We start from the raw sequence: 26,015 nt of genomic DNA, 5'->3' as shown, positions 1-26,015 counted from the left end.
GATCGAGTTGTTCTTCTTAACCTTTTCCCTTTCTCTTCCCAACTTCTTGGTCCTTTCAACGTACTGCTGCCTTCTCATTGGCTGTTTTATATCCCCTAATGTGCGCTGCAGCAGTAACTAGCTAAATCCGCTTACGGCGTTCTTGCACGTGTCCTACTTTCGCTTTTGGCTAAGTTCTATTACGGCTTTCTTGCGTCTTCTACAGTATAATTATGTTTGCGAATAATTATTCTACTCCTGCATGCCAATTAAGTCTCATTCACAATTTCCTTTTCTTTTCTTTTTCGAAGATTTCTTCTGTTAGCTTCTCATGTTCAATTCCAATTGTTCGCAGATTCCGACGCGTTACTGGCGGGGCGGAGCGTCACGATGCAAGGCAGGGACTATTCCTTTCCTCACTGACTAATCTACCCTTTAGCTTCTAAGGCTTTCTGAATCGTTTGTTAAATTAAATATTTGTCGACGTTATACTGCAGACGACGATGCCCAGCCTCCTTCCTCCGGGCTTCTCCGTCCCCGTCCCCGTCCCTATCCCCGTCGTCCTCCCTCTAGACACCGTGAGATTTTTAATCATAAACCGGTCTTCCTATATATATATATATAATCTTTTTCCCTCTCGACTTATCCTGATCTTGGTATGCTTAAATAATAATAATAATTTATTTCTTTATTACTTGCAGCGCCACCGCGCCCCCCATATCCACGACCTGGGTGTCCAGATCTGCTGCCGCCCCCGTTTCATGGACTACCGCCGCTCCCAGAATATCTGTGTTCAAGTGCCGGAGGAGCGGCGCTGTTTCACGGTGCTAATTTGCTGGCGATGCTTCTCGCCCCCGCCGGTTTCCTCTTTTTCTAACTTTTGCCGAAGCGCAGACATATACATGCACACGACGATACGATTAGAGTCAAGAGGGGACATAAAGCCCTGTAGGAATTAATACACGAAGTACAGCCGGAAATTAGGTACGTTAGAACCCCACCATTATAATTCTTCTAGCGTTGGGGTGTTTGCTTACTATCTGTGTACGTATCTTGTGCATCTCGGTTACCCGCCTGTTCTTGCTTTAGCCCTTCATAGTGAAAAGCTCCACAAAATTTTAACGCTGTTTTCTGTGTGCATAAGTTTGTGCGATCGGATGATATTGCCTACTAATTAGCCCAGCTTGGATCTGAAGCTACCCTGATAGTGAAGCCTGATTTCCATCTATCAGGCCCGAACCTGTAATTCTGTAGGGCCGGCCCAGTATGACTACGATATCCACAGTCCACCCTCAATGGTTAACGTCACAATAATATTCAATTCCATTGGCCTGAAATCTGCCCAGGTTAATTAGTCAAACATTAAGCAATCGTATCATCCCAACGTACACTGTAATAGCCTAATGTAGTAGAAAAATATCCGGCTAATCACAATTCCACGAAAACCATTTGTTCAACGTCTGGAATGGTTAGTTGAGGAGCTGGCGAATGCTGAGAGGTTTATAAGCAAGGATATTTTACCCGTCAAGGAAGACCAACAGGAGATCCTCTCTTAACTAATTTCTCTAGAATTATATAAAATTGACAAAATAACCAACAAGTTGATCAATAGAATAAACTTACACGGCATTCGGTTGAATAATTCTCGTTAGAAGAATCCATTAAGCACATGCGCCAACGTGGCATCAGAATATTGCTTCTCAAGTTATCAATTGTGAATTCTCCTCGAGAGAGATCTAAGAACCTTCTTTGATATTACCATTCAAACAATTCGTTAGAAAATAGGAGGAGCAGTTCACCAGAATACGCACCTTCTGTCCTTTCCTCACAACTTCCCCTTATAAAATACCCCCCCATAGTATTTGCTCCCTCCACCACATCACCATTCCATTCTCATACTTAAGAAAAAAACCCCTCACCAATCTTTTCTTTTCTCTAAATTCTCCATCTAAACCTCTACTACAAGCCACCATCAAATCAAATACGTAGCAATGACTCCGAGAGGAATCCTCGTTTGTCTAGTGGCAGTCATCGCGCTGACGCTGTCCGCCTACGGCGCCTCGGGCCAAACGAGCAACTGCACATCGGCCATCATAAGCCTAGCTCCCTGCTTGAACTACATCACCGGGAATTCATCAACCCCGTCGAGCTCATGCTGCTCGCAGCTCGCGACTGTCGTGCAGTTTGAGCCGTTGTGCCTCTGCCCGGTGCTTAACGGCGGCCTATCGTCTTTCGGGATCACCGTCAACCAGACTCTGGCGTTAGCTCTTCCTGGTGCTTGTAAAGTCAGTACACCACCTGTGAGCGAGTGCAACAGTAAGCATACCATAAACACGTATCTTTCTACTGCATTATGTACTCCAAACACTGACGTGTAAGAGGCAATCTCTAATCCTTTTTTACATGAACAACAGTCAATGGCGCACCGGCACCTTCTCCTGCAACACCATGAACATGCACCAACTGTTGAAGCAGGTATAATTAATTAAAAGAGTCTCCATAGTTCACAACAAAGATCAATTATTTGATAGCTTGTAACATATACAGCATCAGTTTTTGAATTATATATATACTAACAGCAAGTATGTGAATGGATGCAGGTGGGTCGGGTCAAAGGCTGTCACAGAGTCCTCTCACCATAACCCCCGCTTTCCTAGTTCATTCTTATAGTCGCGCGAGAGCTCTTCTCAAATCCAATAAGTTACTAATAGATACTATGTAATGTGTGAAGGATGTCTTACATTCTTTTTCCTGGTTTTGTATTTGTTTCGCCCTACTTTATAGGGTATATAGATTTGTACTACATTATATATTCTTATTGAGAAGAGACTATTTATCTATTTCCCTAATGTGAACAAGACTCTCGCGTACAGAACTTCACAAACATGAACCAGATTACTGCAATATAGACATGAGCACAGCTTCTGATACAACCCATTAGTACATTTAAAACTAAATAACATGGCAAAACCGCAAGCCAAGGTCACTCTTGGAGCATTTACTTTTTCTTCTTTTCTCTTTTTATTGTAGATTATTGACTGCTATATTGCGACGGAGCTGCAGGAGAACTTTATGGTTGTGTTTTATGTTATATTTTTTATTTATGTCGTGAAGACTTTGATATCTTGTTTTCCATTATAGTGTCGGTCATCATCGCATTTCCTCTCTCAATTTGTATATAAGATGTATTAAATAAATTAAAACAATACTCTGCCTACAAACTTTCTCAATCGATCGCAATCAAATAGTCAAACAGGCGGATTCAAATGATCGCAATCACTGTCAGATTTGTCAAGTGATAGACTTACAACTCCACCTACTGATTTCATATTCACATATGGTTCAGATTGTATTCATTCTAGAACGTCATAACCTTCGTACCAAATAATAATATAGAGATGAAATTAAGCCTTGACCAACTCTCTGGCAATTAGTCAACCATCAACTCTAGACGAGCATTTCTAGAGTAAATTTTGTGTAAGTACCGTGAGAAACAGAATTGATTTTCGCATCCAAATGGCAAGTTTAATCAATACAACCTAACAGAGCCATCACAACATATAGTACGAATTTTTATATAATTTCTACCAAAAACTTTCAAAATATTGTAATTACCACTATATTCTTTAAAATATTTATAATTCCCACCGGAATTAATATGGTCTTCCAAAGAAGCTATTATATTAATTATATCTAGCTAATCATAATTAAAACTAAATTTAAATTTAAAAAGGACTATTTTACTTTTGCATAAATTATTTAAGAAATATTTAAAAACTATCTAATATTTTCCCAATATCGTAATACAAGGAAAAAAAAATTCATTTGTAAAACTAAAAATCGTTTGTAAATATATTTTATACACTAAACTTTAAGAAAGGAGGGTATTTTTATCATTTATATGTGTTCGTTAAATTTAAGATAATATGTTAGGAAATTATTTGAAATATACCTATAATGACTGTTTTTGAAAGAGTCAAAAATATTTTAGTGGGAACAAAATGCATCCAGGAAGAGGAATTATGAGCATAATGATGAACAGCCGTTATCTGCTGTCAACGTGTGGAGATGTTAGTTGAAGAGTGGGTGAATACTGCGAGGTTTATAAGCAAAGAATCTTATTATTTATCAAAAGACGACCACTAGGAGATCCTCTCTTAACTAGGTTTATAAGCTGATTCGATAGAATAAAGTTAACACGGCATTCAGTTGACTAAGTTCTCGTTAGAAGAATGTATTAAGCATATTAAAAAAGTTCGTTAGAAAGTGGATGAGCAGTTCGACCAGAATATCTACCTACTTTCTGACGTCCTTTGCTCAGAAATTCCCCTTATAAAAGCCCCCAACCGATTTGCTCCTTCCAACTCAAACCAAAACTCCATTCCCCTTCTCACTAACAAAAGCCTCACCAATCTTAGTCTTTTCTTCAAATAGCAATGGCTCTGAGACCAGTCCTCGTTTGTCTAGTGGCAGTCCTCGCGCTGACATTGTCCGCCTACACCTCGGGCCAATCCGACAATTGCTCGTCGGCCATCATAAGCCTAGCGCCCTGCTTGGACTACATCTCTGGGAATGCGTCAACCCCGTCGAGCTCATGTTGCTCGCAGCTCGCAAGTGTCGTGCAGTCCGATCCACAGTGCCTCTGCACGGTCCTAAATGGCGGGGGATCGTCTCTCGGCATCAACGTCAACCAGACCAAGGCATTAGCTCTTCCTGATGCTTGTAAGGTCAAAACACCACCTGTGAGCGAGTGCAACAGTAAGCATCACCTAAACATATATCTACATGCTGCAGTACTCTAAACATTGATGTTTAATAGACAATTTCTAATCCTTTTCCATGATACAACACCATGAACAGCCAACGGTGCACCAAAAGCTGCACCAGAACCTTCTCCTGCAACACCGACTACTGAAACAGGTATAACTAGAAGAGTTGCCATATAGTTCACAACAAAGATGAAACTTGGGAGATTGTAACATAGCAGGAGATCTTGAATAGTATACTAACAGCAAATATGTGAATGGGTGCAGGTGGATCAAAGACTGTTCCAGCAACAGGCGAAGACTCATCTGATGGAACTTTTCTCGCAATACCAGTCTCTTTTGCGGTCACCCTTCTCTCTGTTGTGGCATATTTCTCCATATCGCCTGCTTTCTAAGTTCATTCTTTAAAGTTACGGGCTCTTTTCAAATCCAATAATTCACTCTATGTGACGTGTGAAAAATGTCTTGCATTTGTTTCCCTGGTTTTGTAATTCTTTCGCCCTAGTTTGAGGGTACTTAAATTTGTACTACACTATATATTCTTATTGAGAAGAGACTATTATCTATTCCCCCATTACAAAGAAGACCCTTGTGTACGTTATATCTTAATAACATGGCAAGAGCAGTGAAATGTGTGCTTTTAAATGATCACAATCAATGCCTAGAATTTTTTTTTTTTTTTTTTTGTTTCATGGATCCCTTGTTATACAACTTCCACCTAAAGCATAGAAATCAAGCCTTGAACAATTTTATTGCTCAGTTTGAACTTATATTTGCAATCAACCCCGGACTAACTACATTGCTAGAGTTAACTAGGTACAAGTACCAGAGGAAACAGGATTGATTTGGCATTCCATATGTCAAGTTTGGCGATCTATATATTTTCATAGTAATAGTGGCTACTTCTATATGTCACACCTAATTAGAAGATGAACTATATACTTAACAAGCAATCGACTATATTTGATGGATTATACAAACCGTTCAGATTTTAAAAATGGGATAAGAACAATTGAATACCCCAGGCAAAATTCTCAATTACCTACCTTCCCCAGATTCAAAATCCTAACGTCAAATGCAAACAGTAAGCAACTTCAAACGTGCAAATCTTCGATGCTTGTCTCTGAAATATTAGCAGTAATAAAGTTACCTAAAACCATAGGGAAATATAACAATGGATTAAATGTCGCAAGTTAAAAAATTATTTCGCCTCTCGGAGAGTGCAGTTCGATTAGCTCTTTTAAGTCTAAACTCTAAAGACTATCTAACAAAACGAACCAATAAAATCCACCACAAAAAACCTGGAAAAAAAAAACCCTAGAATCTGATTCCAACTTCTAAACAAGCATGCGCGAGACGGAAAAGAAAAACTAATTCGAGACGTAAATCACAAGGGAACAACAAAAACAGTACCTCTCTGAGTTCGTCGGCCGAGATCGATTTCCCAAAATTACAGAGCGCATGGGAAAGTCGAGACCCGGAACCAGTGTCAAAAGCTTCCGGGTTGCCAGTCTTTGCCTGGAGATTCCGACCCGACCCGATAGAGGTATTGGGCCGGATCCGGCTTATATTATTTCGCAGGATAAGTATAGATACAAATTAGCATATAAAGTTATGATTTCTTTTCATATAAAGTATGTATATATATATATATGTACTTTATAATTATCTGTTAATTCTCTTATGGTCAGTCTTTATGTTATACTCCCAATAAACAACAAAATTTACTCCTTACCTAAACACGAAGCCCCTTCCATGCGCCACATAACAATAACGGTTGTGCTATTAATTTTGGATCAATTTCCACGTCAGAATAGCACACCTCGATATCTCCAATTCGGATAGAGACAACACCAGCTCTTATAGATGCTGTCTGGCTTCGCCAGTCTCATCCAGACTGCCACGTTTCGCCACAACGCCGCTCTGCCTGCCACGTCACGAGCCTCGTCCGTCATGGACGTGGCGAATTGCTCGTCCAGGTAGCAATGCATTCGAGGTCCAGTTGCCACGTTAAACGCGCCGATTCACTGCACACTACTCACCACCTCTTAAACTCTCGCTATAAATTGACACCCTTCTTCCCATCTCACTACACCACTAACCCTTCTAAGCTCAACAATGGCTACTAATCGTATCCTTCCCTTACTACTATTCCTCTCTATCCTCCTCCTCTCCACCACCTTAGGCTTTTCCTATGAGCGAGACGACCCCGAGCTACGCCGATGCAAGGAGAAGTGCCGAGCCCAACCGCACTACGACCAAGGCATGAGGAGGAAATGTGAGGAGCGCTGCGAGAGGCAACAAGAAGAGACATCGTACGGCCGCAAGAAAGATAACCCAAGAGAGGACCCGGAGCAAAGGCTGCAGCAATGCAGGCAGAGGTGCGAGCAAAGCAGGCACGGAAGCCAAGAGAGGATGCAGTGCCAGAGGAGATGCCAAGAGGAATACGAGCAGCAGAGAGAGAGAGGGAGTAGGGGGATGGAAGATAGAGAAGACCCACAAACGAAGCTTAGAGAGTGTAGGCAGAAGTGTCAACAGCAGCATGGAGAAGAACAAGATCAGAGGAGGTGTGAACAGTGGTGTGAGGAGAGGTATAGAGAGAGGAGAGGAAGTAGTAGGGATAACCCTCACAGAGAGGAGGAAGAAGAGAGGAGTACTGAAGAGAACCCTTACATGTTTGATAGGCAAAGTTTTAGGCACCAATTTAGAAGTGAGCATGGGCACCTTAGGATTCTAAGAAACTTTGCAGAGAAGTCCCCGCTTTTGATTGGAATAGCAAACTACAGACTCGCTATCTTGGAGGCTAATCCTCGTACTTTCGTGATGCCTTCTCACTGGGATGCCGACACCGTTCTCTACGTTGTGAGAGGTGAATTTTCTTGGAAGTTATTTCTCTTGGTATAAGTTTTGAAGCTAATTTTTATATAACAACATGCAGGAAGAGGAATTATGAGCATCCTACATAAGGACGATAAGGAGTCGCACGAAATCCGAGAAGGAGATATCATGATGATACCATCAGGATTAGTTGTCTATTTGGTCAACAGTGACAGCCGTGAGAAGCTGGTCATGGCTAAGCTTCTCCGACCCGTATCCACTCCTGGACGATTTGAGGTAAAAACGAACACTTCTACTTTTTTGTTTACTAACTGCATACTAATCTTAATTTATAATCGAAGCATTTCTTTGGAGCTGGTGGACAAAATCCAGAGTCGTTCTATCGGACATTTAGCAAGGAAGTCATGCAAGCAGCCTTTAAGGTACATTATCCACTTGCAGCATGTTATCCTATCCTTCTTTTGTGTATGTTTATTCTTGTCGTTATTCTGATCATTTCTCTGGATATATTATCTTACTGTCAGAGCCCAAGCGAAAGGTTAGAGAGGATATTTGAGAAGCAGAGCAAGGGAATTATAATAAGGGCTTCTGAGGAGCAAATCCGAGCACTTAGTCGACACGCTTCGCACGGCGGCGGACGTTGGCCTTTTGGTCGTGAATCACGAGGCCCGTACAATCTACTCAGGAAACAAGCGGCTCACTCGAATCGACATGGTGAGATCTACGAAGCAGATGCTAATGATTACCAACAGCTTAGAGATATGGACGTCAAAGTATCCTTTGTCAACATCAGCGCCGTACGTACATATCCTCGTCCTCTTGTAGCTAGGAAAAATTCGCAAATGGCACCTTATATTATTTTATAAATCCTTTTTAATTGGCAGGGCTCCATGATGGCGCCGTTCTACAACTCGCGTGCCACGAAGATACTTCTCGTCACCGAAGGAAACGGCCACATCGAGATAGTCTGCCCCCACTTAGCCGGTCGTCAAGGCCGAACCAGGAAGGGCGGTCAACGCGAGGAGGAGCAGGAAGGAGGTCAACAGGGTCAACGCTACCAGCTAGTCCAAGGCCGGGTCTCTACTGGCTCAGTTGTCGTGGTGCCCCCGGGACACCCGACGGTGGACGTTGCTTCTCGCGATCAGAACTTCCAGGCCGTCTGCTTCGAGATCCGTGCGGAGAACAACGAGAGGATCTTCCTCGCAGGTACACACACCCATACATACATATATATATATATATATAGAATAACTCTCGTCTTTGACCGAACTATGACTTGTTACGATATGGATATCCAGGTAGGAATAACGTGCTGAAGAAGATGGATAAGGAGGCGAAGGAGTTATCCTTCGCGTCGGAGGCGAGGGAAGTGGATGAGTTGTTCAATTCCCAGGAGGAGGAAGTCTTCTTCGAAGGGCCAGAAGGAAGAGAGCAGCAGCGGGGGAAAGGACGACGCCAATTTGCGTTGGCGTCCGTGTTGGAAGCCGTGGCAGCGTTCTAAGTGTGACTAGCATAATACAATGCGAGATACAGCTTAGTTGCTGATAAGGAGTCGGTAAAACCCCAAAGTATAGCGTATCCGTGTATACGTATGTAATAACTAACGAGCGTGTTACGCGCTTGGCTGCAATAAATAACGATGCTTATGGCTTATAAATAAATAAATATGTTATTGATATATCAACAAGCGGGGATAGCTCAGTTGGGAGAGCGTCAGACTGAAGATCTGAAGGTCGCGTGTTCGATCCACGCTCACCGCATCTATTCGATATTCAATGTTTTTTTCTGCCAGTATTTTTATGCATATATTTTCTTTAAATATCTCCCAAGAGTAGATATCTCCATGCCTAAATTTGAACAATTTAGATTATGCAAAGATAAAAATATATTATTTTAATTTTCATACATTTCTCATAATTAAGATTGTTATTCATTTTATTTTCTTATATTATTGAGATTTAAATACTCTTAAAATAAAACCTCTTTATTTCAGTGAAACAGAGATAGATGACAACATTTTTCAGATAAAACCAGACCATGAACATAAAATACATGGTTCGACTGCAAAATCCATTGCATTTTTCCAACTCACATACCTAGCAAAAGGAAAAATAAAAGAAATTATACAACGATTTACTTACAATCCAATCCTTGCATCTGCTTCTCTCAAACTGCAAAATTCTCTACAACTAAGTGCACAAGAATCATCTCACGTATAAAAAAATAAACTTAGATTATACTCCAACCTCCTACTTGGCAATGAGAGGTATCTATCTATCTATCTCTTCAATGAAGAAACTGTTGTTAGTTCCCTCTATTTTCCCGCATCATGAGCATCTTCATCAATTGGCTTCGGCAATGCTTTACAAGCTGTGTGAGTGATATAGTTGATAAAACTACTTGCAGTGAGAAGGCTTGGCACATTGTTAGCAGCAAAATTGCATCTTTGTTTCAAGCATTGAAAGATGAGACACACGTTTTAACTCTTCTGCGTGCTGAATCTCAATAGTAGGAATAGAGATCTGTGTAACAATGTGAATAGGGTAAGAGCTCTTCCACCTCCACTCTTGAGCTAGAACAACCCATGTTCTTCTTAAACTGAGAATGTCCGATAGTTTCAACCTCGGCTATAAAATTGCTATACACAGGTCTATGGTCAGAGAAACGGGACTCTCCTCGAACGTAAGACAACTGATCGAGGCCTTTGCCGTACCATAAAATGCGGTCGCACCTTTAGGAAAACCAAAACTAACAAATTCATAAGCTCAACAAAGAAAAGACCTATAAGTAGAACTCCAAATAACCTGTACTTAAGGTTGTACCGTACCATGCTGGTGTTCTCCGCTTCCCTTTCAGATAAATATCAACCCCTGCATATCGATCCGAGTTGTTTGAATATTTATATGTTGGAGGAAAACAAATCCTCCCTTCTTTCCAGCCCCGAAATGCACGGCCACATCTTTGCTCTATGTGAAGCTGCTTGCGAAAAAGTAAACAAAGATTCGCTGCCAGTGCTTAACAACAGATAAAAAGAAAGAGTATGACTGCTGGCTTTCTTCAGCCACAAAAATCTCCATTGGTAATAGCTAGAAAACTACCTGATCCTTATCTAACAGTTGTTTCCAATTTTGCATTTCAATTAAAGCCTTGGCTGTGCGGTATGAAAGTGCGATTCGGTAGTTCAAATCCCCCAGCCATATAATGCGACTGAATGAGAAATATAATAATAAATGCATGGAAGCATCTCACTTTTTTCCTCCTATAAGAAGAAATTCAAATGAAGAAAAAGCATGAGCTATAAGCTTACTCGTGCTCCAGAATTGTTTCAGGTAATTTGTGATCACCTACTCCATGAACTTGCGGAAATCTTGTCTTCCTCAAAATCTCCAAGACATCAGAATTCCTCCGTAGTTCATCCCCTTCCTTTTGCCCTGAGGTCAAATGACTACAAATGAAGCAGAAGGTTGTCTGGTGCAAAGACATGCTGATTGATATGGATCCCTGGAAGAAATATGGATATGGCACTTGATTTGTAACTCATGAGACTAGAATAGGAAAGGAGAAATATAAGAATAAAGTGTATATAATCATCACATCCACAGTACCAGGAGAAACAAGGAAAGTAGTCTAACTTATCCATTGGGGTAGGGAACTCCATATAAGCACTATCAAATTCTAAGTACTTGGGTCAGAGGACAACATAGATTTTTCAGAAGCTACGAGTAATGGTGAAATAACTGATATGAAAAGATATACACACACAGGTGGGAGAATTACTACAAACAAATGCAATCTACCTTGTTTCCAAGGCGACCCATTAAACCCCTTCCAACGCAAGAAACCTTTACGTTTTTCACATCATCTCTGATTTCACTCCGCACCCAAATTGTGAGAAATATTCCCACCATCTGCTTTCTAGCGACTAAACAATACCTGAAATCAGTACACAATCAGCTCCAAGGTTAGTTCAGAAAGAGAGGTAGAGAGATAAATAGTATTTTTCTGCTCTCCTAGGACGATGCCAGGTAGAGAGCACATATAGTAGAAAGAAGGGCATGGAATTTGATCTATATGGAAGGGCCTAGGACTAAGATCAAAGAGCATATTAACTCACAAAGAATAAAAGTTTTTCTTAAAAGGAGTTTGGCCAGAAATAAATCTACATATCATGGAATTCATGAGCAAGTTTTGCAAAGATCACCTAGGGCTTCCTGATTCTCTACCCTTTTCTTTTTGGGATGGTGTGGGACCACAGCCATTTGACATAGGTGAGAAGAAAACCATACTAAGTGACTCCTCTCCAATGTCCTCCTCATCTGATGATCCACCCCATCTGGAATTGACATCAACATCAAATGTACCATTTGTGAAGCTGATATGATCACGGACGCTGAATCTACGATCCAGCCTTGGCTGTGAGGCTATGTTATCTCCATCAATTCTTAGACTTTGTCTAACAGATTGGAATGAATGACGGTGGAAAAATGATGTACTCTTCCTTCTGGTTGATTTCTCAAAATCAGCATCTAGCTCCACAATAGGGTGGGGAACAGGGTATGTGGCATAGCTGCCATAGCCACATGTGCTAGGAAGCTTGTTCAATGTTTTCCCAATAAGAGCCACCCATTTATTTGCAGGACCATTATCTTCTGCTCCAAGAACATTTCCAGCATTCAGAGGAACGATTTCCTGAAACCTGAAATGAGAATTTATGTTGTTTTGGCTGCTATACTTTCTTGAGAGATAGCTAAGGACTTCAGTTAAGTAAATGGGGTTCATAATAATACCCCAAAACAAATATATCAGCAGGAGGAGAAGCATGGAGCCAGTCCTCTAGATACAAACAATTCGGTGGTGACTTCCCACCTACATTCCATGTCGAAACAAAGATCCTACAATTCACAAGACAAGAAGAGCAACACATAATTCTTGGAAAACTCGTATACTATTTTATTTTAATACGCAATTTTTTGGGAGGTCATTGGGATTACGTATACTCCTGAGTATCTCTTATGTAAGCTTTATCAAAAGCAATCTTTCCTTGGCGGGGTCGATCCAACTTCTTCTTGGACAAGTTCTCTGAGGAATCGTATGCTCAATTAGTGAGGATGTGGAATATTTAAGGGGAATAGAATCAACGAGATTTTGGGAAAGAAGAACAAAGTAAAGAAACAGAAGCCAACGTTGTACCTGATATGTTCTTCTTAACTGTGAAAGCTTCCATCTTCGAGAAGCTGGTTCCCAAAGCTCCATCACCACCTGAAAAGAATATGCTGTGTGACACAAAAGCAAAAAACTCTAAATATTGATTTCAGCATAAAGAAAGAAGCTTATGCAGAAAGAGAAGTAGGAAAAGAATACTCAGATAAGAATTGAAGAATACAAACAGGATGACCTCTTGCACAAGAAGACTTGAAAATTTAGGAGAGGGCAAAAAGAAAAATAACCCATGATTTTTTTTATCAATATTCCAACAAAAGAGATCTGTTGAACCAACAAAATAAAAATGGATCCAAATCCAATGAGAAGATAAAATACTTATCTACTAATAATTAATTTTTGATGCTGATGCTAAAATCCATATACCTCTTCCAACACTATAATGTGCATTCAAGTCCTGAGCTTTGGTCTTGATGTTGAACCATTTCCTAGCAAGGGTCCTGGACCAGGACTTCTCCCACATAAAAGAGAAAAAAATAAGAAGACAATCAGCAATTCCAATGACAAAACACAACAGCTGAAAAACAAGGTTAAAAATGTTCCAAATTTTCCTAAACAAAAACCTTGCTTTTCTTTGAATTTTCATCTCTCATTGTCTCAGAACTCCTTCATAAAGATCAAAAAGGTTGCCCCTTTCCTCTCTTGCTCTTCAAAAATTTGGCTTTCACTGGAAACGAAACATAGTTGAACCCAGAACAACTGGGTCTTTGTTCCCTGAGGCACTGGAATGGAATAGAAGAGGCCTAGTGGGAGAAAAGAGGCCGACTTATTATTCTACCTTAGTAGTGGCCTACATCAGAATGGAGAGAGGTCTGAAGGAAAACGAAGAGATGGGTTGTTCTTATTTTCTCAAGCAAATTACAAATCTCCTGGTTTCGACCCCATAGAACAAAGAACTAACAAAGAAAAAGATCAAACCAACAATAAAAGAGGCTTCTTCTATCCTTTTCCCTTACGAGATTTGGATTATACTCTTGGGTGAAACACACACACACACACACACACACACAAAACTTTAGATCAGATTAATGAGAACAGAAAAACCCAAATGCGGTGTGGTGATCAAAACTCGAACTTCTGACGAAACATAGCAATGCGACTGAACTCTCTCTCTCTCTCTCTCTCTCTCCTGGGACCAAGTTCTCTATCGAGAAAGAAAGCAAACAATTTGAAGAGAATAAAGTGCGAGGACCGAGACCCCTCTCCTCCCTCTCTTCTCACGGCTCTCTTACCTCTCTCGAGGTTTTTTCCCAAAATTCCAAGCCAGCAAGAAACAGGGAAAATATATATATAGATACAGTACCTTGGGGGTCTGGCGAAGCTATTTATTATATTATATATAAAAGGGAGAGCTTCTTTTTTTTTAATCTTTTGCATATCGCCACCTACACTTTAGCCTTGTTTCAGAAGACCCCCTTCCTTGTTTACAAATTAATGTCAACATACAGGTTGATTTTGACAAGAATGTCAACATACAGATACAGGTGATTTGTGAAACAAATTCAGAAAAAAAACAAGAGAGAAAAATTATTGCCGGGCAGGTGCCCGTACTTGGTCCCCCATTAACGTGGTCCATTTGATGTAACCCTTCCACATTTCAGTCTTTCTCAAGAGGTCTAGTAATGAAAGGGAATATTTAAAGTAACAAAAAATAAAAAAAAAATACAAAATAAAAGATTAGAGAGTATCTTTGGGTAGAATCCTACCTATGGATTCTCAAAATCTTTGATGTGTTTAAGTTTGTTTTCTTAAGAAATTTTCTTATACTTCCTTCCTCTGAGAAAGTTTCTTTTTTTTCTGGCGGCTTTTCCAGCTTTTGAGTACCATATGCAATCGTAATGGGTGTTGGATTTTATGATCAGATGCTTCCTAGAATTTTGGGCTAACTGCAGTTCTCGCGCAGCTTAACAGTAGTGCATTGTCTGGATGCTATTCTAGGCCTTGGACCCTTGGCTATTCCAACGCTTACCAATCTAATGTGGAAAAAGGTGAAAACTTCACAACCTCCTTCAATTATAACCATAGATTGTGAAGTAAATCTTGGCTGAAGTTCTTAAATTTGGAGCTTAAAATATGTTAACATGGTTGCAAAGGGTCTTCAGTAAGAGGATAATGGAGCCCACATCCAGACTTGTCGCCACCTCAACTCAACTAAGGATGCCTGGCAACTACCTCATTAATGTAGTGAAGCTCCCACTCACACTAATGGACCCATTTGGCCCCTTTCTGGAGCAATAACAGAGATGCCAGAGACCATTACATTTGGCAATCCTAAGTTGATGATGATGACAGGGGTGATGGCCTTACTTGAGCTTTGGGTGGACATTCCCATTCCCCTGCTTTGATTTCCAGATCAACCAATCCAATAAGGGTATCAAATTATACAAACCAGTACATAGGTTAGGTTATGGTGGGCCTCTCACAATCATATTGGGGCAGGTGTCCTCTGTTTCCTTTTTCATGTGGTGTTTTTCCTTTCTTTATATGGGTCTCAGGAGTCCTTTGATGCCAATTGAGGAGGGGGGGAGAGTGACAAGATTGCACAAGAATCCTTTGTGAGATTGAGTGGGATCTAAGGCAGCAGCATAGGTTTAGATTTAATTATGACATACTGATTTCACTACTCTTAACATCCAAGAGCATGAAAAGGATCACAGATATAGATTTAAAAGAAATGAAGGTATTGGAAACAAGTGGAATTGTAAACACATAAGAAACAAGATCTTATTAGTCCTTCTCACTACCAGAATATTTGATAAAGGTATACACCAAAGAGCAAAATGGTAAGCACACAGCTGAAGAGTTCTTTTCTCTCTCTCTCTCGAAATTACAGATAAACTCTGATGAAAATTATGATATAGTATTTGTGCGGGCATCATAGTTTTTAATGGAGTACTCTAGCTACAGCTCTGATAGTATTTGGGGTCGTCCTGCAACAGCCACCAATGAGGGCAGCTCCAGCTTGTCGCCATATGGTCACATAAGAAACAAAATCTACATCCGACACACCAGTGGATTCCTGCAAGAAAGAGACATTTAAAAACACATATGAGTTTAATTCTCTGATGGGTAACAAATGTAGTAGCTAAAGGGAAGCATTTTGATCTTTCTCTTATCTTGAAGATGAGATAAATTAAGTCATCGAACAAGGGCAGGTGGAATAGCACAGCATTATAGATGGTCAGAAATATAGCTAACCCAAAGAAGAAAAAAGGTAGAAAACTACATTTTTCAGATGAAATATCAGCAGTAGAAAGAACTGGTAAGTTGCATTATCTAAGAAGAAGAATATATATGAGAACATCCTGCTTGGATTTCTCACAAGTGAACTTACCACCCATTCCTTTTTATCAGGATCATATCTTTCTCCACTGTTTGGATAGATCAGAATTGGTTTGTCTGTCACCTGTAGATTTGAATCATAAGTTGTCACTTGATACTAGGACTAAAATATGAAAGACTGAATATAGACACATTATATATACTTCTTTCTCTTTGTTGAGGGAAACACATAATAGATAATATGCAAAGTTTCCAGTTCAATAGTGCCATATGGCTTATCTAGTCTTGGCAGAGTATGAACAGAACTCCAAGATAGAGGTCAATGATGCCTCCTATACAAGTAGCTATACAGGGAAAATGCCACAAGACACAGATAGATTATTTAGCAGGTTGTAACTGTTGGATTTAAGATTGGACAATTCCTTGTCAGGAAATGGTATATGTTGGGAGTAAACTGTTTTAGCTTATTATGGTCTAGTCAATGTATGTGAACCTAATCCAACTTGAGGACGTACTTGTTATGGCTATTTAGGACCTGGACTCAAAACCTGGTTACTCTAATCTCTACTTCTATATAGATTGTGAAAAGAACCAGCTCATCAATTCTATCACAAGGCTCCGATGTTGAGACAGCTGCTTAATCTGTTTACCATCACAAGGTTACATTAGACACTAAAATAATTTAGCCCAAACATGTAAAAATGACAATCGATGTAAAATGAGAACATATACTGTATTATGAATGATGGAGTTGATTTTACATGCATAGCTTATTGACTAAGTAATATGCATCTGCAACAAGACATCATACCGAAACATTCAAGTAAATTATTTAAAAAACCTTAAAAGAAATTCAGAACCTAAAGAAACCTAATCTCAATAAAAACTAAAGTGGAAAGCTAGTCAAGGCACAGCATAAAATGAAAATCTAAATACGTAAAAGTTATTGACGTATAAGTTGAAAAGCGGTTATACCTTTTGGATTGAGAGAATTAGTCCGTGAATAAATCTTGGAGGAGTGCAATTTATTCCAACTGCAGCAACCTTTGGACATGAATCAGCAATAGAAGCACACTCAATCAAAGAGTCTCCACTTACCACATTAGTTCCATCCTTTGAATTAAAGGCAAACCACGCAGGTATCTTTATATCATTTTCCTCAAGAAGCTCAGCATATGCCTGTAAAAGCCCCAGAGATGAATCACTATTATCATTGAAAGCTAACACTGAATATAGTCATACACTAAGGGATATAATATATTAAACAGGAGAAATTGGGGCAAAAAATCAGGCAGATTTAGCTTCCTACTCCACCAATCTTGGAAATCCAAGATCGCTGTATAAATAGAACACCCTAGAAACCTTGGAGATAAAAATGCAACACACAGGCATAACACCAGGAAAAGAAGTACTGAAGAGAGCAGTTGTGCACAAGTTGATAAAAGAAAGTGACAAGAACTACTAATGCTAATTAATTAAATGACATACCTGAGCTTCTAATTTATTTGGAATAGTTTCAAAAGCAATCAGATCGGCACCTGCTTCTGCAAGAACCTGAATTCTTCGTCGATGAAAATCTTTCAGATACTCCAGTTTATTGGCTGTGCCATAATCCCCACTAAGAAAATAGTAAGAAACCAGTAGCAACCAAATCAGAATTACAGGCCACTTCAAGTAAAATGCAGCAAGTAGGCAGAGTTGATTTACCTGTACTCAGAACCATCTGCTAGATATGCTCCATAGCTTCCTACAGAAGCTGCCACCAATACAGGACGTTGCTTGGAAGTAGCTTGTTTTTCATGAGCTGAGGAAGGAACTTTTGAACATCCCTTCACAAAAATATCACGTGCTTCACATGCAATCTCAACACTTTTTCGCAACAAAGCTTCGCTTTGTTCTCTTGAAAAGCCTTTGGACTCAAATCCCTGAATGGTAGCCTGCTCAACTCAAAATGATTGGATAAAGAAGAAATGGTTACTTCGTTAAAGATGCAATACCAAACATAAAAAAGGAGAGCGAACAAAGTGAAAACCTGATAGGACGCTGTGGTTATAATGTTTGCACCTGCTTCGAGGTAGTCCAAATGAACCTGTTCCAGAACATGTCTTCAGAGAAGAAGAAAGAAGCTTATAGTGTCTACAAAAGACATGAACAACGATCTTTGGACATTTGCAAGGAAAACTGATCTTACTATCTAAGTAGCTCATCTGAAGTTGGCCAAACAGGATGGTACACAATTTTCTTCAACTGAGTGCTTCCTCAAATAGTGATTAAAGCGATAGAGCTCATAATAGAGCATACATAATAAAGGCAACATGATGCCCTTACAAAATTTTAAGACAATAATTTTCTAACTGTATCACAGATGTAATTGCCAGACATCCCGTGAAAGACATAGCAGCAGGTATGGTTCTACCTAGTACCACAATTTCTCCAATGAAATCACAAATGGTAGTGAAACTACGAACTAAATTTAGTGGTTATGCTGGAATGATTATAGTTTATAGCGGAAAAAGAAATCCAGAAAGATATAGATTACAACAAATAAAAGTATCTAAGAATACGAAAATGAAGTTGGATAATTAGGGGCAATTAGATTATTCTTCGATGAGATTAGGTTTGCAAAACAAAATGATTATTATTAACCAATTTTCCACAGTATGAGGAGCATTAACACGAAAAACGAAACAAAGACTAAACTTTTACTCTAAACCCAACAAAGATCGAAACTTTTCAATCCAGAACGCGAAATAGTCGAACGGAAGAGCAAAAACAACGAAAACTTTGCCTTTCTGATGAGATGAGGGGAGCTGATGAGGCATTTAGCACTCCAAAGGGGGTCATTGAGATCAGCGCCGTTGGCTTCGAGCTCCGTCGCGAGGCCGCCGTCGATCACGGCGCAACCCCCGGCATCCTGGAGAAACGCGCGCATCATAGCCGTCGGATCCCTCGTCACATGACCCATCACAGACACAGTAGTAGAGAGAGAGAGAGGGGGAGGGAGGGAGAGAGAGTAGAGGTAGATAGGGCTTCTTATACGGAAGCGGGAAGATTTGGAGAATGCGATTCCGGAAATGCCCTCCACTTCCAACCTCGGAGACTGTGGAAGTAGTTGTTGTACTTGTAGGTAATAGGGATAGCGCCGTAGCCAACCACCTGGAAATTTTTGGGGAGCTGCTGTCAAGGGGAAGGGGAAAGGAGTCACATTTGGCAACGAGAGGAGTTTGGGAAAAGCTTCTTCTTTTAATATAAGAAAAGTAGGCTTAAATGTAGTAGAGTCCTCGAAGCTGATCACATCTCCTGGAATCCTATTCTCTTATTATATTATCTTAAGAGCATAACTATAACTATCGGATATGCTCACATCCAACAACTCCTCACACCGAATTAAGTAGCAACAACTGATAAATCTAGACAAGGTAGAAAGAATCTTGTCGATATCGGATGGCGTTTGATGATAATTCGACACTAATTGATGTACGAATGAGTGCTAGATGACTCGGACTTCACTCTCTTGTATAGTTATCAATAGTTTTCTTCTGGATCTTGATGTGATAAATTATGACAAGGATGGAGGAGATCACATCGACTGTCGTAATTGACTTCAAATTCTTTTATCTTTTCTTTCTATCCTAGTAATTAGGATAAACCTTGGATTTTCAAAGTCATTAATTTGTTGGGCATTCCGTCTGAAACACTTGTGACACTGACATCAAACATTCTAAGTTTATTACAAAAAAAAATAGGTTACTTATGCATATCAATATCGTCACCTAATTATTATTTTTTTTTCAGTTTTATTGCAAAAGCTCCTCTTTTTAATCTATTTTTTTTTAAAAATGAGGGGAAATAAAAAATTACCACCTCCTTTTAATTGCATAATTGTGTTGCTTCTGCATCTCTCTCCTGAGCTAAGGAGTTTTTCTTTTATTAGTAAGAAGAATTTCATAAAAAGAAGGAAAATTTTGTAACAGCGAGTTTACTAATCTACTAGAAACTCTGCATGTAAGTATCAACACGTACACCAACAGATCAAAACTGTTATATTTTCTTCTGGAAGAGAAAAGATAAAGGAGAAGGCATAAATAATAGTTTGTAAATAGGAATGAAGGTCCAAAAAGAGATTAGCGTTTTATCTTGCAACACCAATACTACTATCAAAATGAAGGCAGGGGTTTAATTTTACATTCATCGCCAAAGCAAGCAATGCTTTACAAACCATAAGATCAAGCTACTAATACAGTGTTGACCTTACAAGATAATACAACTAGCTTCAGCATGCAAAAGAAAAACTATATGATGAATACAATCTCAAATAGACATTTCTGGCAACCGGATGCAATGCATCTTAAGTAGATAAGGAACTCCAACCACCAAAGTAATTAAGCAACTCAGAAGCATAGTTATCTGAGGTTCCTCATGTAATTTTAAAGGCAGAAAAGGGAGGCAATAGATGAGAATAAAAGGTAAGAGGGAAAGCTATGGACCGCGAGCCCGGAAGCAAAAGCATCCACCAGACTGATCTTCGGGTATCATGCCGCCACCTTTGCTTGTGTCGATGGCCTCCAGAAACTTAACAACTTCGTCCATATCAGGTCGTTTATCTGGATTGGCATCCCAACATTTTCGCATAATGTTGGCCAAAGCACTTGGACAGCAACGAGGGATTTCTGGCCGTAAATTCTGCCCCACAAGCACACCAAATTATAATCTTATTACTTGAAAATCCAAAGACAGTTGAAAGAGCTGTATATGCCCGCGAGTGAATGAGAAAAAGAACTAACTTGCCGAACAACAGCAGAAGAAACATCAGCAAAGCTGAGATCAGGGTATGGCATGTCACAGCAGTAGATTTCCCATAAACAAATGCCAAAGCTATAGACATCACATTTTCTGTTGTAAGGCTTCCCATCAAGGACCTGTGCAGGATATCTTGTAAGTATTGATTCAATTCATAAGCAATCAGGAATTGGATGACCAACACTTTTCCGCAGGAAATTTCTAAAGAAAATTGGATATAGATCGCAGTTGAATTCTAAAATATAAAGGGACTTCAGAGTGAGTAAGCACCTCTGGAGCCATGTAGCCAAGCGTGCCTGTTTCACCAGTCATATCCTTTGGATTCTGAGCCTCAACACGAGCAACACCAAAATCAGCAATTTTCAGGTTCCTATGTGAATCCAGTAGCATGTTTTCAGTCTTGACATCGCGATGAACAATCTTCCTCGAGTGCAGATAGCATAGTCTGTAAAGCATAGATTTCAATCTTAACATTCTTACACTGGGAATTTTTGTATACTTGCAGTAAGTAGTAGCAATTTTTTTTTTCGACCATCACTTACCCTCTAGATAAATCAAGTGCAAGCTGAATCACAATCTTATAGGCAAGTTTCCTTCGCCTGTTTTTTATTAGATATTGCTTTAAAGTTCCCCCAGGAAGATACTCCACAACGACACAACATGCTCTGGCTGGAAAGTTAGTATGATCATCACCAGTAGAATCTTTCGGTGGAATCTTGAGATCTGCAGTTCCCATTGATGCACCAACGAACTGCGACAAATGTATTAGTACTATTACTTTTTGTAGGGACTTACATGAACCGATGAGATGCATAGACAAGTTAGTCCCAACTTATACCATAAATGGCACAAAGCATGGACACACTAGCTTAATGGAAACGCAACATGTCCAACAAACTATAAAGAAATATAAAGAGTATCCCTAAAAACCTCCAATCAAAATTCTGGACAAAAATAATTACAGGGTACAAGGATACAAATTAATAATAAGATTGACTGGTTAAAACATGCCATGAGGTATTGCTCACCTTTGTGACATTTGGATGGTCAAGCTTATGCCAAACAGCAACCTCCTGCTTAAATGATGCCCGAAGAGTAGCAGTTTCAGCCTCTGTGGCAAAACCATCTTCTCCCCAGTCCAATAACTTAACTATATGAAAAAATAGTTATTTTGTACTGTAACCTTTAGATGGCCACAACAAGACTAAAAGATTAGCAAGAAATCATTTATAAACTCATGATATAGGAATAGACACCTTGAGACCGTTTCACTGATTCAACTTAGACAAAATGGTCTTAATAGCACGTGGTTTTTAAATTGTGTTTTTTTATATGAGTTTCGGCAAAGCCAGATAGAAAACAGGTGAGATCAGGTCAACTCTAGAAGAAACTAAATTCCAGAGAACTCATCTAGAACTCTAGAAGATCAAATGTGATGTAACCTCAATATACATAAGTACTAAATATTTACATCTGAGACATCACTGAAAGGATAGTTTAACCAAGGATTTGAGTTTCGGCCGATCCCGATCCAGGCCGAAACCGTTTCGGCCTGGCCAACAGCTGCCTGCTGCAGGTGGCTGCTGCTGTCAGCAGCAGACAGCTGTCTGCTGACTAGAAAGAGGAAGAGAGAGAGTGAGTGAGAGAGAGAGGAAAGATTAAAAAAAATGGGGCATGAGAGAGAGAAAATGGAAGAGAGAGTGTGGGAGAGGGAAAGATTAAAAAAAAAGGTGAGAAAAAAAGAGAAAAAAAGATAAAAAAAAGAATGTGGGAGAGAATGAATAGAAAAGAAGAGAAAGAGAAAAAGATATTTTTACTTTTTAGGCTTTATATGTGAGTAATTATTATTTCTTATTTTCTTATAATTTTTTCTAAATTTTTAGAAATTTCTCTAACATTTTTAATAATATTTAGAATTTTATTTAATTAAAATAATCCGATCCGATACAGGCAGCCGATACGGCCGATACGTATCGTTTTTTCGGACGGCCGATCCCGATCCCGTACCGATTTTTGGAACCTTGACTAATTTGACAATAAAAAGAAAGTTTAACACTGGCATGATAACTAACATCACATACAGATTAAGTTAGCACAATCAACCACAAGAGAAGTGCATCTTTGCTAATTTCCCACCTATGGCTTATAAGATGCATGTTATTTACTATAACAAATTCAAGCATGTCAACTACTAGAAAAGATAAAAGTATGAAAATAACTTTGATATGACAACTTCAGTACCAGACAAGAAGAACCACATATACAGTAGCCCATTAGTAATATAGATAGATGGTTGGGACAGGTCCTAGTCTGGAAACATCTATTGCAGTTTAAGCTCATCTCATGCCACCCAGGTGCAAGGCCCTGAAAGGTCCTTGTGGCATGAAAATAGTCTAGAAGAGGGAGAAAGATGACAAATTTTGATATAGTTAATCTTCACAGGAAATGACCAATAAATTTCTAGACTTTACTATCTAAATCTGTCAAAACTTTAAATTATGCAACTGATACAAATCCTCAAGTGAGAGAAAGTAAATGATTGCACTGATTACACAAGTGCAAGAAGGCTACAGGAAAAAAACAAAGAGTGGAGATATATTTCTGCATAATCAGAACAACAACAATAGGAGCTCTGAGGTTTCAGTAAGAAATATGAGCAAAAGTTGGATAGCAGCACAGTATGCAGGAGATCTGATAGCTATCAACCTTAATGAGTAAACCATACTGTACCACTTGGTGATGGAGTAGGCTTGGTGTCAAGGTATACCAATAAGAAGTTAAGTGGACAAAAGATGACTAGCTACAGTACGCTAGCAAGGAAAATTTTGGAAGATTTAAGATACCATTAGTACTGCCAATGAACAAAACCAGTACTCATTAACCAGTTGGTGATAAAGAAGTGTAGGTCCACTTATGCCACACATACACTTGTTAAGCAATGATGCAAAGAGCCCACCCAGAAGATATACATGACAAATATGAACAAAGAGCAAACCATAAACTAGGTATTAGAAGGTGAAATGGGATCGTGGTAAAGGTATCAGTTATGTGTCATACATAAATAAGATCAACCAGATATGTGCACATAACTAGGAGAGCATAAATTCTACTTCTACGGAATAATTCGCATTGACTAGAAGAATAAGTAGGCAAAAAGTCAAAAGGAGTAAGACAGGAACATCCAGTTCAATCATTGCATAAGACATCTAATATGAATCCAATCTTAAGAACAATATCAAGAAAGAAAGAGAGTACCTGCAACATCCTGCCCATCATATGTGCCCCGATACACGGTACCATATGTCCCATGTGCTATGACGTAACGAACTTCCAGCTTCGATAGATCAATCTCCCAGTCTTCCTTGGGCCTCTGAGAACTATCTTTACTCCATGCCTTGTTCATTTTTTTCTCCAGCTGGATATCCAAGCTCTTTAGGTCGATCTTATCTGCTCTAAAATACATATCTTTGCTATCAAAACTCCCGGACCCCTTCAATTTTGATCGAACTCCCCCTTCCCTTCTCTCAGATACAGTTCCAGCATCCTCACCCTTCTCTTTATTCAAAGAATCCATATTCGCCAAACCAAACCAAACCAAATAGGAGCTAAAGAGGAATTGCCCGCAGAGAACAAGACCTACAAAACCTCTAAAATATCTACAGTTCTCTGCACAAGATCCATAATCTAACACAAATCAACACCAAAATCGGAGGAAACCCTAGAAAACTCCCTCCTTTACAAACCAATCCCCTGGCCAGAAGTTACTTCAGCCGAAAGCAAGAAAATTTCCACCAACCGCCGATCCAAAATCTCGACTTTAGCTTCAATTTCGAACAGTTGAACGAGATAAAGTGTATAGTTCAATTCTACACAAAGACGGATACAAATTTAAAAACCCATATAAGAAATTGACCAGATTATTACAATGAGACGAAGAGAAGTGGGAAAACGCACCCAAATGAGATGCCGACTTCGTTGACCAGAGCGGCGAGGGGGCTTCCCCAACCCAAATTCTTAAGGCTGTGGCTTTCGGAACCGATCAAAAGAGTTGAAATGTGGAGGAAAGTGGAAGGTCTCAGAGAGATTTAGAGAGAGAAAGGGCATGACATCACCTCGGGCGTCAGAGAGAGAGAGAGAGAGAGGAGGGAGATTCGAGGAACCAAGGATGACACACGAAGGACCCACGAGACAAGGGAACGAAAACAAGTTTGAAGTCAAAAAGGGAAAATAAGGGAGCGGTAGAGATGTCGGAAAGTGGAGAATAGCTACCACTTATTCCGGTGTAAGTCGATTTGCGTCGAACGTTATTTACATGAATGCCACTGTGATCCCATTAAGCACACGACTAATGGATTGGATGGGATGGGATGGGATGCCAGAACCAGAATAATAATAACCGCTAAAAATGCTTCTATTTTTTTTATCCTTTTAATATATGCATATAAAACTTTACTAATCCTAATGTTGAGTTCATTTTATATGTGAGTATAGATCTGACAATGATTGGGATTCTTTTTTCCCCTTTTATTCCCATACTTTTTAGAGTTTGACCAATGTCTCAAACATTGATTTACCAAAATAAATTACACCTCAAATTTATACAAAATTCAACAAAGCTGTCAAAAAAAAGTTGAGAAAATCAACGAAAAGTCAATTACGGTAATTTTCAACGATCTATCTTAAAATTTTCAAATGAAACGTTGATAGGTTTACGGTAATTTTTCTTTTTCCCCGCACATGAAATGCTAACTTTAGATTGGAAGCCGATGCTGGACGTATTAGATAAAATGCTGATAAATTTAATGTTTCGCTGAAATTTATAGTAAAAATAAATATATTCTAATATTAATTTTTGGAGGTGATATGTTTTATTAAAAAAAAAGAAGATGACTAGTTTAGAAAAAAGCTAATAATTCTTTTGACCAAAGTCAATGGAGATGGGCATAAATTTATGGTCGGTGATGGAGAGAGATGCCTAAAAGTCAACTTTTTCTCTTTTTTATTCTGTAGAGGATTAGTACATGATGATCTAATCATGCCAATCTACGCCTAATTAGTGGAATTATTTTCTCTCTCAAAGGAGCCTTTCATTAGGTATTATACTCAAATTTCAAACACATGGTTCTGACT

General features: G+C 39.3%; 6 protein-coding genes and 1 non-coding gene across 11 annotated transcripts; 4 read left to right on the top strand and 3 right to left on the bottom strand.

The window, feature by feature from the left end:
- The first annotated feature begins 1,847 nt into the window (after nt 1-1,847).
- On the top strand, nt 1,848-2,819 carry LOC140763357 (non-specific lipid transfer protein GPI-anchored 5-like). The gene is made up of 3 exons (XM_073101513.1): nt 1,848-2,295; nt 2,394-2,454; nt 2,580-2,819. Exons 1-2 carry the CDS (start codon nt 1,971-1,973, stop codon nt 2,429-2,431), a joined length of 363 nt encoding a protein of 120 aa, XP_072957614.1. The 5' UTR covers nt 1,848-1,970; the 3' UTR covers nt 2,432-2,454; nt 2,580-2,819.
- A 1,444-nt stretch (nt 2,820-4,263) lies between these two features.
- Nucleotides 4,264-5,329, top strand: LOC140763279 (non-specific lipid transfer protein GPI-anchored 5-like). The gene is made up of 3 exons (XM_073101393.1): nt 4,264-4,737; nt 4,840-4,899; nt 5,013-5,329. The coding sequence occupies exons 1-3, from the start codon at nt 4,416-4,418 to the stop codon at nt 5,138-5,140; spliced, it is 510 nt and encodes a 169-aa protein (XP_072957494.1). The 5' UTR covers nt 4,264-4,415; the 3' UTR covers nt 5,141-5,329.
- Nucleotides 5,330-6,863: 1,534 nt separating this feature from the next.
- Nucleotides 6,864-9,090, top strand: LOC140762125 (vicilin Cor a 11.0101-like). Its single transcript, XM_073099742.1, has 6 exons — nt 6,864-7,614; nt 7,684-7,859; nt 7,925-8,005; nt 8,108-8,380; nt 8,468-8,789; nt 8,882-9,090. Exons 1-6 carry the CDS (start codon nt 6,864-6,866, stop codon nt 9,082-9,084), a joined length of 1,806 nt encoding a protein of 601 aa, XP_072955843.1. The 3' UTR covers nt 9,085-9,090.
- Nucleotides 9,091-9,270: 180 nt separating this feature from the next.
- Nucleotides 9,271-9,343, top strand: TRNAF-GAA (transfer RNA phenylalanine (anticodon GAA)). The gene has a single exon. It is a non-coding gene; the product is annotated as a tRNA-Phe (tRNA).
- Nucleotides 9,344-9,577: 234 nt separating this feature from the next.
- Nucleotides 9,578-14,081, bottom strand: LOC140764062 (type IV inositol polyphosphate 5-phosphatase 7-like). 5 transcript variants are annotated; one of them, XM_073102513.1, is made up of 11 exons: nt 13,367-14,081; nt 13,170-13,254; nt 12,774-12,842; nt 12,575-12,662; nt 12,371-12,475; nt 11,785-12,279; nt 11,381-11,516; nt 10,891-11,084; nt 10,682-10,790; nt 10,411-10,559; nt 9,578-10,314 (listed from the first exon to the last, which is right to left on the bottom strand). In XM_073102513.1, the coding sequence occupies exons 1-11, from the start codon at nt 13,394-13,396 to the stop codon at nt 10,086-10,088; spliced, it is 1,689 nt and encodes a 562-aa protein (XP_072958614.1). In that variant the 5' UTR covers nt 13,397-14,081; the 3' UTR covers nt 9,578-10,085. The 5 variants fall into 5 exon arrangements, with proteins under 5 accessions (XP_072958614.1, XP_072958615.1, XP_072958617.1 ...); XM_073102516.1 differs by having other exon boundaries at nt 9,579-10,314; nt 12,774-12,856; XM_073102514.1 differs by lacking the exons at nt 13,170-13,254; nt 13,367-14,081 and adding an exon at nt 12,979-13,049 and having other exon boundaries at nt 12,774-12,856.
- A 1,416-nt stretch (nt 14,082-15,497) lies between these two features.
- LOC140763963 (homocysteine S-methyltransferase 2-like) lies at nt 15,498-19,311 on the bottom strand. The gene is made up of 7 exons (XM_073102362.1): nt 18,874-19,311; nt 18,118-18,174; nt 17,793-18,022; nt 17,574-17,703; nt 17,061-17,264; nt 16,138-16,209; nt 15,498-15,822 (listed from the first exon to the last, which is right to left on the bottom strand). Exons 1-7 carry the CDS (start codon nt 19,048-19,050, stop codon nt 15,688-15,690), a joined length of 1,005 nt encoding a protein of 334 aa, XP_072958463.1. The 5' UTR covers nt 19,051-19,311; the 3' UTR covers nt 15,498-15,687.
- A 933-nt stretch (nt 19,312-20,244) lies between these two features.
- Nucleotides 20,245-25,058, bottom strand: LOC140763468 (serine/threonine-protein kinase 52-like). The gene is made up of 7 exons (XM_073101669.1): nt 24,840-25,058; nt 24,141-24,751; nt 21,914-22,035; nt 21,428-21,636; nt 21,156-21,330; nt 20,870-21,004; nt 20,245-20,768 (listed from the first exon to the last, which is right to left on the bottom strand). The coding sequence occupies exons 2-7, from the start codon at nt 24,457-24,459 to the stop codon at nt 20,565-20,567; spliced, it is 1,164 nt and encodes a 387-aa protein (XP_072957770.1). The 5' UTR covers nt 24,460-24,751; nt 24,840-25,058; the 3' UTR covers nt 20,245-20,564.
- Nucleotides 25,059-26,015: the final 957 nt, after the last annotated feature.

The sequence above is a fragment of the Typha angustifolia genome, chromosome 7 (genome assembly GCF_048772165.1).
Source record: "Typha angustifolia cultivar Huaian chromosome 7, ASM4877216v1, whole genome shotgun sequence".
In the NCBI taxonomy this organism is placed as follows: Eukaryota; Viridiplantae; Streptophyta; class Magnoliopsida; order Poales; family Typhaceae; genus Typha; species Typha angustifolia.
This window is presented reverse-complemented; position numbering and strand designations above follow the sequence as displayed.